The sequence below is a fragment of the Sapajus apella genome, unplaced genomic scaffold (assembly GCF_009761245.1).
Source record: "Sapajus apella isolate SASKATOON/1434 unplaced genomic scaffold, GSC_monkey_1.0 scaffold49, whole genome shotgun sequence".
NCBI lineage: Eukaryota > Metazoa > Chordata > Mammalia > Primates > Cebidae > Sapajus > Sapajus apella.
In genome coordinates, this window is record NW_022436989.1 from 10,094,434 (window position 1) to 10,110,108 (window position 15,675).

Here is a 15,675-nt window from a genome sequence, read left to right on the forward strand (position 1 = left end):
GTGGGGAGTTAAAACAGCTCATGTGTTAGTTTTTCCATGTAATCTTGGCCATTCTGTGTATATTTTTATTAACTACTGAGTGCCAGCCCCAAAGAGCAGATTAAAGCTTCCCTACAAACTGTCAGAAACCTCTAAAGAGAAGATACTGGAGACACTCTAAAAGACCAATTATTTAGACGCAGACTTTGTCTCAGTAGTCTTCACATTATTACGTGGTCAAGCTTGTAGGAACAATCAATATTGATTCAGAAATAATTTGAAAACATTTGATGTTGCATGTTATATGGTCTAACTGCATTAAAACATTTCTGTGAAAAGAGGCAATGCAGAATAGTAATTTGGAAACTTCTACAACGTGGAAGTTCTTTTCTTTTCTTTTTGTTTTTTTCAGATGGAGCCTCGCTCTGTTACCAGGCTGGAGTGCAGTAGCGTGATCTCGGCTCACTGCAACCTCCACTTCCCAGGTTCAAGCGATTCTTCTAGCTCAGCCTCCCAAGCAGCTGAGACTACAAGCGTGTGCCACCACACCCAGCTATTTTCTTTTGTATTTTTAACAGAGATAGGGTTTCACCATGTTGGCCAAGATGGTCTCGATATCTTGACCTCGTGATTGCCTGCCTCAGCCTCCCAAAGCGCTGGGATTACAGGCAGAACTTATTTTCTATAACCAGTACCTTACTGGTCCTCTCTGTGGATCCATGTAATTCAGAGATCTGTTTCTGTAAGAATGGTGTCTATCACTCAAATGTCAATCTGTTATGTTTTGCAATTTAAAAAGGCATTTTAATATGTAAATAGTATTTCAGTAATCCAGATGTGGCCACTACTGTTTTTGATTGTACTACAGGGTATTTTGATTTTTAAAAAACTCCAAGAAATAAATTTACATACATATTAGGTCTTCTCCAAACTGATGCTGGCCAATATGTTCAAATAATGATGACAGCATTGGCAGCAGGGCCACCGTGGTGTAATTGATAATCTGAGTAACACCTTTGGGCTGGTTTCGGGTGTGGGTGAACTGGCCCTGCTTGAGATTTTCCATGGTCTTCTCCAGGTCCTCTGCAGCATTGTCCAGAAAAGCTCTGAGCGCACTTTTAACACTCTCCAGGCCAGTCTTCATCACTGTCCTAGGAAGTTAAGGGAGGACTTGTATCTTCCAACAGGAACAAATGAAATACAAATAAAATGTGGTTCTCCTACTATGTTTAGTTCTCCATTACTGTACCCATCTGGTAACCAAGTTTTAAAATCAACTCTAAAACAAGTCTTTTCACTATACTTGAAGTTACAGCAACGCTGCTCTGTAAATCACCTTTTCCAAATGCCTTCATAGACAACTTATTAAAACCTTGGAGCAAAAGTCTGTGCTAAGACTCTGTGTTTATCATTAACCGTCTCCAACGGAACCAACAAAACACAGCTGTGAGGTGAGTATAGTTAATCTCAAATCCCACAAAACTAGAATGTTTCCTGAGGCAATGGGTAGAAAAAACATTTCATGTCAGCTAAACCAACTCAACAAATGATACAGATGTTTGTGTTTTAAGGTGTAGCAATCAAGTCTTTTCTAAAGCAGCCACTGAAAGCTGAAATTCATACAGAAGTGACACCCTAATGCCGCTATTTCCAGTAGGAAGTGAAGGTGTGTAATGATATTTATTATTATCTGTATTTATTAAAGAAAAGACCTTAAATGAAATCTTAAACACAAGAATGGATAATCCCAGACTATTGTGGAATATTGTCTTTAGGAGACATTCATAAACTTTTACTTAGATTTATCCTACACAACATATAAACTAAATGTATGGCTTAAAGACTGAATCGGTCATGCTAAATGAACTGATTTTGTACTTGGTAAACATGCTGGATTTCTGGTCAAGTTGACAGGGCAGAGAGGGAAGCACACAAATGGGAATTCATCTACCTACACACTTAGTACGCAATCTTAAACATCACTTTATTCATCTGTAAAATGAGAATAAAACTCTCATGTTTCCTAAAAAGTCAAATGTTATTATGAATGTTAAGCACAAAGACCATGCCTGGAAGCTGAGAAGATCTCTAGAATTGTCACTTTGCCACTTTTCCTGCATGACACATTACCAGTTCAACTCTCAGCTATATTCCTGGCTGCTACAGAAATGACATGGCATTAAATAATCATCTACATATGATCATAAAAAGAACCTGCCACTGTACTAGTAATTTTAAAACGTTTTTCTTTTCACCTACACAAGACATCGTTACAAATCCAAAGAATAAAATCAACACAACTGGGTCCTTCTTAATATTTATATGTATATGTTTATGTGTATATATATATATATATATATATGTGTGTGTGTGTGTGTGTGTGTGTGTGTGTGTGTGTGTGTGTGTATGTATTATTATAGTAATTTATTTAGGTCAAAGTATCTATTTACCTTGCATCCAAAGTTTGACCCAAAATATGAAGACAGTTGACAATTGACGTTGCATCATTACCTAAAGAGGAAACAAAATGCTGTATAAATTGCCCTGAGAAGTTCTCAATGTTCTTCTTTTCTACTAATATTTGTGCTAGAAAAATTAGTCAATGACGCAACTCAATAGTAATAATTTTAAAGATTTTTAATAATCAAGTTTGAAATCATGCGTTTTTTCTGCTTAAAAGTGGTTATGCAAATGTAAGTAGAAAAGCAATAAAGTTGGTCTCATCAAATAGCTGACATGCCCAAGAAGCATTCAAAAGCACTGCACCAGGCTAAAAGAGTTTTAAATGAAGTTTTCAATAATCCCCTCTCCCACCCATCTCATTGTATATTTAAATCTTCTTGTTTACAAACTTTTGAGGTCAGCTCATATCCTTTATGAAATGAGGTGGGCTTAAAGTTTAAAAATTTTAATTCCATTTTAATTGCACCAAGTATCTCTGCTTTCTTATTTCATTCCACTGCATTAAGATGAATTGATCTGCCTGAATTCAACTGCAAGAAGGTAAATTAATTTCCTTGAATGTTATTGGTCTTTGGTAAAAACCAAAAAGCACTAAACCTTCATGTAAAAAAAAAAAAATCAGAGACTAAAGAAGTTAAATAATACTTCTATGAGATTTTGAGATGATAGTAACTGCTCTTGAAAGTAAAATAAAATTCACTCATTTTGACTGGCAGATTTTACCAGGAAGTACAGAAATATGAGTGATAAAAGCATTACATATATTTTTCTTTGTAATGGATATACAGAAAGCAAATAAAATGATGAATTCAAGGTAACAAAATAATTTGACCACTTACAATACAGTTTGACATTATCAGTTCCTCATTCTATACTTTGATTATTCACACACATACACACACACACACACACACACACACACACACACACACTCATCTCCTTGGTCCTGAGGTTGGCAACTTCAATTTGAATGTAAGTTTTTGTAATATTGGTATATGTTATATTCTTTATACCAAAAAGTAACCTAAAATGAATGACTAAAGTATACGCTGAAATTAATAAGTGTATTAGAACATGGGCAAGCCAGTTTAGTGATATAATACAAAAAAGAAAAAATAAGGTATTAAATACTTATTCTGAGATTCTGAGTTATTTATGAAAATATTCCCTCATCTTGTGCTTCAAGTGTCAAAATTCCTGGTAATAATGAAGACAAAATGAGCAGAAAGGTAGGATTTGTTATTTCCCTGTCCACTGGCAGATGCCAGTGCTAGGCCTTCTCCTGGAACCCTCAGAAGTATTGATCTGGTGATTCATTGTCTCAACAAATAGATAAATACTAGGCCACGCATGGTGGTTCACGCCTGTAATCCCAGCACTTTGGGAGGCTGAGGTGGGCGGACCACGAGGTCAAGAGTTTAGACCATCCTGGCCGACTTGGTGAAACCCCGTCTCTACTAAAAATACAAAAATTAGCTGGGCGTGGTGGCTCACGCCTGTAGTCCCACCTACTCGGGAGGCTGAGGCAGGAGAATCTCTTGAACCGGGGAGGCGGAGGTTGCAGTGAGCCGAGATCGCGTCACTGCACTCCAGGCTGGCGCCTGGCAATGGAGCGAAACTCTGTCTCAAAAAAAAAATTAAAAATAAAAATAAATATAAAAACTAGGCACTCTCAAATATCCAGTAATAAACAAAATAGTCCTCATGGTACTTACACTGTAAAGAGGGATATAGATGATGAATCAGTAAGAAAAAAAATCATTTAACAAAATATCGACATATAACAGCAGGCCACAATTATATATACATAAATACATATATATATGTATATTTGTTCCATATATTTGATGTATCTATAGAACAATAGAAACTGGGTAGAATAACACGGAGAGTGGTTATGAGTCCTTGCGGAAGCAGCATTTGAGCAGTGGTTGGAATGACATAAAGAAACAAACCATCCATATATATGGGAAAGGGACCCAGACACAGGAGGAGCACATGCAAAGGCCCTGAGACAAAAAATAAACCTGGTGTTCCCAGCAAGGAGGGTCAAGTGGCTAAGGCAGTGGGGAGAGGTCAGGCTCTAGAGCTTGGTTAGAGCAAGCCCTTGGATTTTCAGTGCAGCAGGAAGACAATCTTAGGTTGTGATCAGGATGGGATATGATTTATATCTTTGAAGAACTAATTCCCAATGCGGAAAATTCTGGAAGAGCAAGAGTGGAAGATAATCAGGGACCTACTGCAGCAACTGAATCAGTTGACTGGTGATGGTGAATTCAGATTCGGATATAAGCGGTGAAGAACTTGAGAATATATTTTAAGGATTTACTTATGGATTGAAGGTGAGGTGAGCAGGAAAGGAGTCAGGCATAACTGTACGGGTTTTTGCCTGAGTAACTGGGTGAAAGGTGGCACCATTTAACGGTATGGAAAGAGCACAGGAAGCAGGCTGTGAGGAAAGGAAGGCGGGGGCGGGGCGGGTCCTGACCCTTGCTTTGCACATAGTAAGTGTGATGAGCCTATTAATAATTCTGGTAAAGATGTAGAATAGGCAATTGATTAAAAAAAAAAGTCTGCAGTGCAGGGAAGAGATCTGAGCCTTGGGCATCGTAAACATACATTTAATTTTAAACATCATGAGCCTAAATGAAACTAGCCAGAATGAATATAAGTACAGAAGAAAAAAGGCCCAGGGCCTCCAGTCTTTAGAGGCAGAGAAGATAAGAAAGATGCAGTATAGAAAATATGAAAGAGAAGGCCCATGAGGAAGAAGACACGTAGTGCAACGTGTATGAGTCTTATGCCACTATTAATCAGCCCCAAACCAGAAAGGCTGGTCCCTCACTTTTCCTAAAACACTCAGTTCTCTGTCTGTCCCTTTCCCTTCTAAGCTGCTGTCTCTTACTATAGATTATCAGTGTGTGTGCTTTGTACCGAGTTTACACATGCCCTTTTCCATAAAGGGTGACCAGGGATATTTAAACTTCTATTTGTTTACCCTTGAGAGGCTGGGATTTTCGTTTGCTTTGCTCCCTCCAGCTAGAATAGTGTCTGACATACAGCGGGCCCTTAAAACATTTGTGGACTGACTGCAGGATGTAAGAAGAGTAGGAAATGGCCAGACACGTTCTGCGGGTTGACTGAAACTGTGTACTGGGAATATGAAATTTCTGTGACGGACAAAGGAACAAACTATAAACTCCACAAATTTTTACATTTCGGTAGACCCCTTTTAAACGCAGTGCAACTTTAAATAGAAATACCTCTATGTAAAAAATGGTGGCAAATGGACTGCATGGATGCAGAAAAAGTCTAGTCTTCAATATTTTAATTTGCAGGCTAAGCAAAAATGTCAATCCCATTAGCACGTGTAAGAAGCCTAAAGCGATGATTATTCTGAAAGAGGTAAAGCATGCCGTAAGGCTTTTAAATAAAATAACAGCTTAAATATTGCCCTTCTTAAAGCTATCCAGATTACCATAATGAGAAATGTCAATCACGATATTAGCAAGAACAGGAAGGGCCAGTACAGTATTTATAAGATGATAAAAGTTTAAGGTGGCTACTGGATTTTATGTGCTTAAGTTTACGTAATTGCTTCATTGCTCTAGGCGGTGTTAAAAAAAATTGATACTTTTCAACTCACAGTATTTCAAGGACCCAGTTACTTCTCTTGTCCTCAAATATATACCTGTCAGCACCTTTAAACACTTAGGGAAACACTTATAGATTGCCTATTTGTCCTTAAGATTGTGTATTTGTAACAGTACATCAAGGTATGTGTAAACACAAAAAGTACAAAATTAAAACAACAACTTTCGCCTGAGTCCAATAACAATAGAGACAACATTGAGTTTTAAAAACATAACAACCGTATATACAACTCTCTAAATAATAAAAATAACAAAATTACATAATATGAATATAAATAATTTTTGCATATTAATACCAAATTTTGTTCTGTGGTCTTTTAATAAAGTTTCTCTAACTCAGGAATTCTCAGTGTTATCTCAAATTTGACATATCATATACTAGTTCTATTGTATAATCTGATACACGGAGGATTCACAGAATGTTGACTTCTCTTTCTTCTGGAAACAGTGATAGCACTCATTCTACTTTTCATTCTTCTCTACATTTGTAATATTGTATTCTTTTTTCTTAAGAAATGATTAACCTTGGCAGAATTCTATTAATAATGTGAAATACCATTATGCCAGAAGATATAAATTTCTCTCACAATGATGAGAGACTAGAGAGAAATTGAAGAATGTCCATGACTTTGTTATTTCTAAAGTCTGTAATAATGAAAAGAGTAAAATTATTGGTTCCCTAATTTGGTGAGAAGTTTCAGTCAAACTGAGGACACAGTTTGAATAACTACATTTCCTATTCATTTTTCCCAATGCCAGGACATTCTCCCATAGTGCTATGTTCCACTGAAAGAATTATCTGTATTGCTCTAATACTATGTATACTTTATTACCTTCACTATAGGCATCTAATTCCAACATTTCTGAACTTCTCTATAAAAATGAGATATTTTTTTACAATATAATAAGTTAAGTCTAGGAAATAGTTGTTTTGCTATGCATATTGTCACAGTACTACAGAATTTTTAAATTAGAGAAAGATCTCAATGATCCTCCAGTTATGAATAACAAGGATAAGAAAATAGTGATAGACTGCACAATTGAACCATTAAATTCTCAACTTAGCGGTACACTGAATCCTCAAATGTTTCTATCCTCAGTGATTCTGAGTACTTTAAGTATTTTTCCTTTTATTACATGTGTCCTACCAAGCAAACACAAGCACAATCTGAACCTTGCTCGGGATAATAAAAACATATTAATTTTCTAATATAACAACTTCTGAGATGAGACAGGAATCATCATTTAAATATGTCTGCATTTTTTAGGGAGAGATATTAGAAGTATCCACATAAACTTAATCCACTAATTTGTTGATTAGGGAGAAATAAGAGTTAATAGAATCCACTGTAGTACTTAGTATCTACTTTTAAAACTCTTCCAAACATAACATTAAGATTTATGCACTGGTATAAATTAGGCATACTCACTTGGAAAAAAACTGAATATTTTAACAACAGGTACTGTTTCATTTTAAACATGTTATAATATTTATCTTGTTTAACACTCCTGTAACTAACACTGGAGATGTATTAATATGTTGTATTTTGGGTTCTAGGTCAACCCAGAAGTGTTGCAATATTATGCGCATCATATTACAAAATGCTGGCTTTGTTGCTGGTATTCCTAGATGTACCTACGTCATTAATTCAAAAATTCTCCATAACTCCGAGGAGCGTCCAGGTCATTTAATGTCTCACTAGGATGTTAAAAAGGCACCAGGGAACTGAAAGGTAGGAAAGGCCTATAAGTGATAAATATTTTGTGCCAGCCTTTTCAAATAGTTCCTGGAACTGAAAAAAAATCATTGTTGATGAGTTTCATGATCTGATTACTTAAAGGGTCATTAATTATGTGTTATTTTCTTTTCAATGTAAGTGGCCTAAGTGTTTTCATGGACCTCTTAAGGAATAAGGGGAAAAAATATGATTCTCACAAATTATAGGATAATTAGGTACTACATTTTTCTTAATAATCTCTTAAGCAAAATAAACAAAGGAAAGCTTGCGTCATTCGTGAATGTAAGAACATTTCTAAGTTCTTAGCACTTGTCTCAGAGTAAGTCTCTGCTAACTTATCGACCTTCTCTATTAGACTGTAGGCTTCTTGAAGGCCGGATCTGGTTGGCTCATTCATTCATTCATTCATCATATAATCATAAAATACCTGCTGTGTGCCAGACTTCCTGTTAGGCACTGAGGATGCAACAGGAAGACCGCACAGAGCTGAGAGTTGTTGCGAGAGAGATGTTAAGCTGGTAAGCACACCTTCAGTGATACGGAGGAAAAGTACAAGGGGCCAGAGACTGTTATAATAGAAAGAGGAGGGAGTATTATCAGGGAGATCAGGGAAGCCTTTCCTGAGAGAGTAGTGTTTGGATTTGACTCTGAAGGATGGATAGTTGGTTACGAGTGTGAAGGACTGAGGAGATGAGTGTTATGGATGGGGGTCCTTTACTTGGGCAATAATTACAGCACGTGCAAAAAGCCTGGGCAGAAAGGAATCTAACGTATTCAAGAGGCAGACAGAAGGCCAAGGAAACTGAAGAAGAGTAGTGAGTAAGGAGGCCATGCTGGAACAGGCAGACGGAATGGCCCGTGAGGGATGCAGTGGGAAACACTAACGTGGCTAGGTTAAGAAATCTTCCTATTCTAAAGACATGGGAAGGAACTGAATATGCAGGAGTGTCACTGGAGAAGTGTGTTTTGAGAAGACTCAATAAGATCATGGCGGAACACAGCTGAGGGAGGCAGGAGGGGATTCAAAGAGAATGGATGGTATGCTCCTGGAGTATTACAAGCAAAAGATGTTTGCATATTGGTCTGGGTTCAGGTGTGGAAAGAGAAATAAATCTTCATTTTCCTAGCCTCCTATCTTGAGCGAATGCCTTTCAAATAGCAGACATACATGTTTATTGAATGCATGCATAAAATGAGTATTATTAAGGCATTGGATTTCTTTTTACATGTAAAAAGAAAGCCTTTAAGGAGCTCTGATATACGCCACCTGGGCCACCAGCACTATCACTGTTGGAGTCTTAGTTATCAGATGCTGCTTCCTCTAAAAACAATTGAAAGATTCTAATAGTGTAATAGAAGGGCTTATGTATCCTCTAACTGCCTTGAAATTCGTAATCAGAATTTCTCTGTAGCAAAAGTCAGGGGAAACTTTGGGAATAAAAGCACTATTTCTTTTCTTTCTTTCCTTTTCTTTTTTTGGTTGAGATGGAGTCTCACTCTGTCACCAGGCTGGAGTGCAATGGTGCGATTTTGGCTCACTGCAACCTCCAACTCCCTGGTTCAAGCAATTCTCCTGCCTCAGCCTCCCAAGTATCTGGGATTACAGGCACGCACCACCACACCCAGCTAATTTTTGTATTTTTAGTAGAGATAGGATTTCACCGTGTTGCCAAGGATGGTCTGGATCTCCTGACCTCATGATCCGCCCTCCTTGGCCTCCCAAAAGTGCTGGGATAATGGGCATGAGCCACTGTGCCCAGCCTAAAAGCACTGTTTCTTTAGTCAACATTGGGTCCTTGAAAATGGAAAATGATATGGATATCACTTGTCAGCCTGCCTACATCCTATTCATATCCTACCTGGATTTCCAAAATTGGTCATGTGCGCCAACTTATACTCACTACAAGCATTTCAGAATTCAAACAGGCAAGCCTATATTTAAACAAGATGCTATTTTCTTTCTTTTTCATTCCATAAAGTATTCTAATTGATTCATCAGAATTCTGTGAGTAATACGGCTTGTCTTCCTTTTTAAAACCCTTAACTTTTTAAACACAAAATAAAATTGTTTAAACGCCTCAAAAAGAATAGCTGAGGCATAAAAACACTATATCTTAATTCCTGGATAGTGTCCATCAATGGAGAAGACATATTTTAAAGTAGATAAGAGATAAAAAATATAAAAGTCTAAGTTTTGAGACTCCTCACTTCATATATTAGAAAAATATTTCAAGCACAGGTGAGGTTTGGAGATATAATTACAATGAGGCAGCCAACCTAGAATAAATATTCCATTACCCGTCAAGCTCTGCTCACCACAATTACTGCCACCAGAACAAGTATTTTGTCTCTTCATTTATTTTAATGCTCCTGCCTTGTCTCCAGTTTCTGACATAATTCAAGTTAACGTGTATCTTTCTGTATCCTTACCTTTGCTGATCATCACAAACCTCACATATTTTCTTGTTACCCTCAACTTTCAATTCTGCCTTAATTTACTCTTCGGTTTAGGTCATGAAAAAATCTTTAAACCAAGATAGTACAGAAAATATGATTTAATAATCAATGTATTTCCAGCCAGAATTCAAGAAAATGATTAAAGGTAGAGGGAAAAACATAGATTAATATGACCATATACAAACAAACACTGAATTTACGCTATTAGATTTCTCTGTTTGGAAAAATCCACATTGGCATAGCTGATAAATCAAAAAATAAATAGTTGGGTTATAACACTTCTGATTCATTCCAGAAATGGGTTGATTATAAAGGCTGTATTGTGCACATTTTCCTGTGAGCATGGTGCAATGTTGGCTCACTACAACTTCTGCCCCCCAGGCTTACGCAATCCTCCCACCAAGGCTCCTGAGTAGCTGGGACCACAGGCGTGTACCATCATGCTTGGCTAATTTTTTATATTCTTATTTGAGATGGGGTCTCACCATGTTGCCCAGGCTGGTCTTGAACTCCTGACCTCAAGCGATCTGCCCACCTTGGCCTCCCAAAGTGCTGGGATTCCAGGCGTGAGCCACTGCGTCTGGCCCTGTGTGTGTATTTTAAATGGCTATGTCTCCTAGTTTAGTTTGTATGTAATTTATATAAATAAAATATAAAAAGCTTTAGACAAATTAATGAAATCTAATAATTCTAGTAAGACTAGAAACGTGTGAAAACTCTAAGGTTACACTTTACATAGCACTTCCACATAAATTATTTCACACAAAATAGATCTCTAGGTTTATTAGGTATTTTAGCCCACTTTAACAACGAAAAAATGCAGATTCAGAAAATTTAAATCCCTTGTCCAAATAATTCAGCTGGCTGAGTTAGAAAAATAGGATTTATAGCTAGGTTTTCTGATTTCAAACCGGCTGTCCACTCTGGGATGTGACATTAGCATCTAAAGCCCATAATATGTGAAGCTTAAATGCTATCCCCATACCCATAATACGTGAAGCTTAAATGCTTAAGACTTAAAAGCTTCAGCTGGGTGCAGAGGCTCACACCTGTAATCTCAGTACTTTGGGAGGCCGAGGGGGGTGGATCACCTGAGGTCAGGAGTTTGAGACCAGCCTGGCTAAACTGCTAAAACCCTGTTTCTATTAAAAATACAAAAAAATTAGCCATGCATGGTGGCATGCGCCTGTAATCCCAGTTACTCGGGAAGCTGAGGCAAGAGAATCACTTGAACCCGGGGGTGGAGGTTGCAGTGAGGCAAGATCGTGCCGCTGCACTCCAGCTGGGTGGGCAAGAAGAGAGAAACTCCGTCTCAAAATCAAACAAACAAAAAAAAGACTTAAAGATTCTAATAATTTGGCAAGTCTGTACTAGAATACATTTGATTAATAAAGGCTTCTTGAAGTTTATATTTTTATAGGCAAATATCAAAGCAAATTTGAAACAATAACATATACTTTAATAATATAAACATGTGCAAAAATACCCTTTGAGATGTAGCAAAACACATATCAAGTCTCCAATATATTCCCCTTAAAAATAAAGATAATAGTGTTAGAAGGCTGAGGCATGAAACCACAATGTCTAATTGAAACACTAGGATCACAAAGGGAAGGAATTAATGCTAAGGTATCGTTTTTCTCCCCTAACAAGTATGACAAGCTGTATTATACATATAACTTCAATGACCAAACTTATAAATGATATATTCAAAAGGAAAAATGGATTATCAAGAAGCACCAAAACGAATCCATAGAATGGAAGTCTACACACAGTTGAGATGGGTATAATTCGAAAAATGGCACAAGGGATTCTCTGGCATACTGGAAATAATCTATGCCTTGGCCTGAGCAATGATTAAATAGTTGCATATGTATATAAATTTTCATCAGGTTGTTCTTTTTATTTGCTTGTATTAGAGACAGGGTTTTGCTCTGTTTCCTAGGTTAGAGTACAGTGCTATGATCATAGTTCACGGCTGCCACAAATTCCTGGGCTCAAATGATCCTTCATCTCAGCCTCCTGTGTAGCTAAGATTACAGGTGTGTGCTACTGCACCTGGCTAATTAATTTTTTTTTTTTCAAAGAGACAAGGTCTTGCTATGTTGCCCCGGCTGGTCTTGAACTCCTAACCTCAAGTGATTCTTTCACCATAACGTCCCAAAGTGCGGGGATACAGGCATGAGCCACCACACCTAGCCAAGATGTTCTTAAGATTGGTGTGCTTCATGTATGGAATACCTCAAAAAAAATATTTAAGGATATTATAGTGAGGTATAACAGGAAAAAACAAGAATATACAATAAGCAGGGAGTTAGAAATAGCACCATAGAAAGTATTATTATGCTCATTTATAAGACTGCAAAACAGCAGCTGAGAAACAGGCCTGTCATCAGAGATAACGCATAATTAGATAGTGCTTGATGAAGACAAATGGAGAATATTTGAATCCACTGTTAAAATCCTGCCTGAACAAGCTCATGATAATTTTTCTCTGTTGAAGTGAAACAAAAGTCAGTGAACTAGAAATTATTCTAAAGATAACTGCCCCATTGATTTTAAATTACCAAAATATTAATGTAAAAACTCAGGCAATTTTTATGAAATATAAATTTTCATTACCAAATTTAAGAGCATCTTTTTAAATATATATTTTAAGTTCTGGGGCAAATGTACAGAACGTGCAGGTTTGTTACACAGAGATACATGTGCCATGGTGCTTTGCTGCACCCATCAACCCATCATCTACATTAGGTATTTCTCCTATGCTATCCCTTCCTCCACTCCCCACCTCCCAACAGGGCCTGGTATGTAATGCACCCCTCCTTGTGTCCATGTGTTCTCATTGTTCAACTCCCGCCTATGAGTGAGAACATGCGGTGTTTGGTTTTCTGTTCTTGTGTCGGTTTGCTGAGAATGATGGTTTCCAGCTTATGTTGGATATAATTCTAGAAACCAAATATAGCAATAACCTACTATATCCAGAAAGTATTGTTTCTCAGAAAATATGTGAAGAGCTTATTTGTGCATGTGTATATACATATGCCCATTCCTCAGTTTAACTGTGACTTTGTAGAAATGGTTTAATTTTTTTAATCCTTAGCTTTTCCTGTAAATAGAAGTGAACTTACAATACCTCTACCAATACATTAAGTGTTTTATTACTAAAATTACCCCCAACACTGTCTCAAAACCTAGAGAGCAGAGGGCTCACATTTTCTTTGGCAGTTTATAAAATCAGATGCAGGGAGGTGTGAAACACAAATTCCACTAGCCACTACAGATTCTAAAGCCCCATGGCAGGGAAAGTCTGCGGAAAGTGAGTGCCCACCCTGCATGGCTGTCCGGAAGCAGGTGCTCTGGAACATGGACTTCAGCTAGGTGAATTCTCAGAAACAAACAGAAACTGACTCTGGAATGAGTGTGCTAGAAAAGCCACTCTTGCCAAGTGAAGCTCCGAGGCTCCTTGGCGTCAGTGTCTTGACTATGATGTTCCGATGTTTGGAATGCAGTAGACATGCAAATCTGTAGTCAAGAGCATTAAAAAAAATAAGTGCGGTTTAAAATTTTGATTTATGACAGCTCATTGTTTAATCCATCAGAGGTAACCAAACACAAATCCAGGGGCCTGGTTTTGTTTTGTTTTTACCCCTGAGATAAAATATGGCGCAGCCTGCCATTTTCATTCGTTTGTTCTTTAATAGCAGTCTTTATTTTCAGATATGCTTTGGACTAGTGTAAAAAAGATAGAGTCCTCAATTTCACCATACATGACGCTGTTTATGAACAACCTCGAGGACCTTATCTTGGCCTGCAACAACCATGCATGCAGCCATGCAAACATGCATCCATGCAACATAGCAGCACACAACACAGTGCAGAAATGGCAAAGAAAACCAAGTGATGGCCATGCTTGTATTTTTTCAAGGGTCTCCTTACCAAATAGTGAAATCCTATGCCTGACAAGAACTCCAAGTTTGCAGAATAGGCTGAAGACAAAAGAAAAACAAAAGAGAAAAGGGAAGGGGAAGGGAAGGTAGAAAAGACAGGGGAAAATTTAAAAAAAAAAAAAAAGAAGAAGAAAAAAAAAAAAAAAAAAAAAAAACAGCTGATACATGAGCCGGAAAAAAGCAACATGATGTCACGCAGAAAGAATCAATTCTCTGAGCAGAATGTGGAGTAAAGGTATTAAAGAAAGAGTCTTTGAGTGCATATCTTTAACAAACATGGTTAAAAAAAGCACATATTATAAGAAACCAAAAAAAATTGAAAGCAAAGCTAATTAATATAAAAGCAACCTATATGAACCCCACAAAAATATAACTACTGAAAAACCACAAGGAAAAAATTTGGTTCAATCTCCCCAAATGTACCACTGAAATTCTAGATTTAAATATATATATGGACATTATTGTACAACCAAAGTATGGTGCGTTGAGCATACAGTGTTACTTTAAGTTTTAATATGTTTTATTATTTGAAATCTCCTTCTTCCCCAACCTTGATCACACTCCTTACAGAACGTAAGCATCTAGTGAATTTGCATACAGTAAAGTAGGAACAGAATTTGAGCAACTGATAATTACTCAGAGGAAAGCATTACAGATGTGATAACTTAAAGACTCTGAATGCCAATGATAACTAAGTATATTTCTTATCTGTTCCAGAGCAGGTTCCTGTGTCTTTGTGTCCTTCATGGCAATTAGCAAAGAGTCATTCCAAATAATGGCTGCCCACATTCAGCCTGACAAAGCTGGGATCCACTAACTCTCAGATCAGACCCTTGAACCTGGGAGATCCCTGCTATTTGTCCTTTCTTTTCACCAAGCCTCAGTTGGGTGGGATCCTTGCAGGTTCCTATTTTGAGAGATACCCTTCACTCACTTTCATGCTATACTCCTGTCTACCCATCCCTCAAAACTCAGCTCAGAATGAGTTTACTTTAAGAAACCAGCATTCTGACATCCAGCCCCCCTTTACAGCCCCCAACCCAGGCTGCAAGAGGTCCCTGCCCAGCTGCTCCCAGGGGCTATTTGCAAATCCCTACCAATACAAGTAACATTATTTTCACATCTACCCACACTCTTCTCAGTTCTCAGAGAGCACAGGCTCTACCCAGCCAGCGCTTACCAAAAACACTCTAACCTTGAAGATCCCTTTGTATAGTACCACCCACACTCAGCTTGATTTTTCCCAATAATGAGAACTGCTAAGTCCTCACTGACCATGCTCTCTTGCAAAGCTCTGTATTATCAGCTGAGCTCAAACGTACAGCTCCCCAGGACTAGGGATACAGACCACCCATGGAATAACATGAAAGTGGCTGACCCATGGCAGGATGGGAAGAGAGAGGGCAGAGAAGGTGACATTTATGAGGCTGACCT

General features: G+C 37.6%; 1 protein-coding gene across 12 annotated transcripts in view; it reads right to left on the bottom strand.

The window, feature by feature from the left end:
• Positions 1 to 15,675, bottom strand: part of RYR2 (ryanodine receptor 2) — a 784,407-nt gene that overhangs the window by 140,892 nt on the left and 627,840 nt on the right. For all 12 annotated transcript variants that reach the window (XM_032242431.1, XM_032242430.1, XM_032242419.1 and 9 more), the window contains 3 exons: positions 14,231 to 14,280; positions 2,430 to 2,490; positions 892 to 1,130 (listed from right to left, as the gene is read on the bottom strand). In XM_032242431.1, the coding sequence (XP_032098322.1) occupies positions 892 to 1,130; positions 2,430 to 2,490; positions 14,231 to 14,280 (350 nt within the window). The remainder of the gene's footprint in view (positions 1 to 891; positions 1,131 to 2,429; positions 2,491 to 14,230; positions 14,281 to 15,675) is intronic.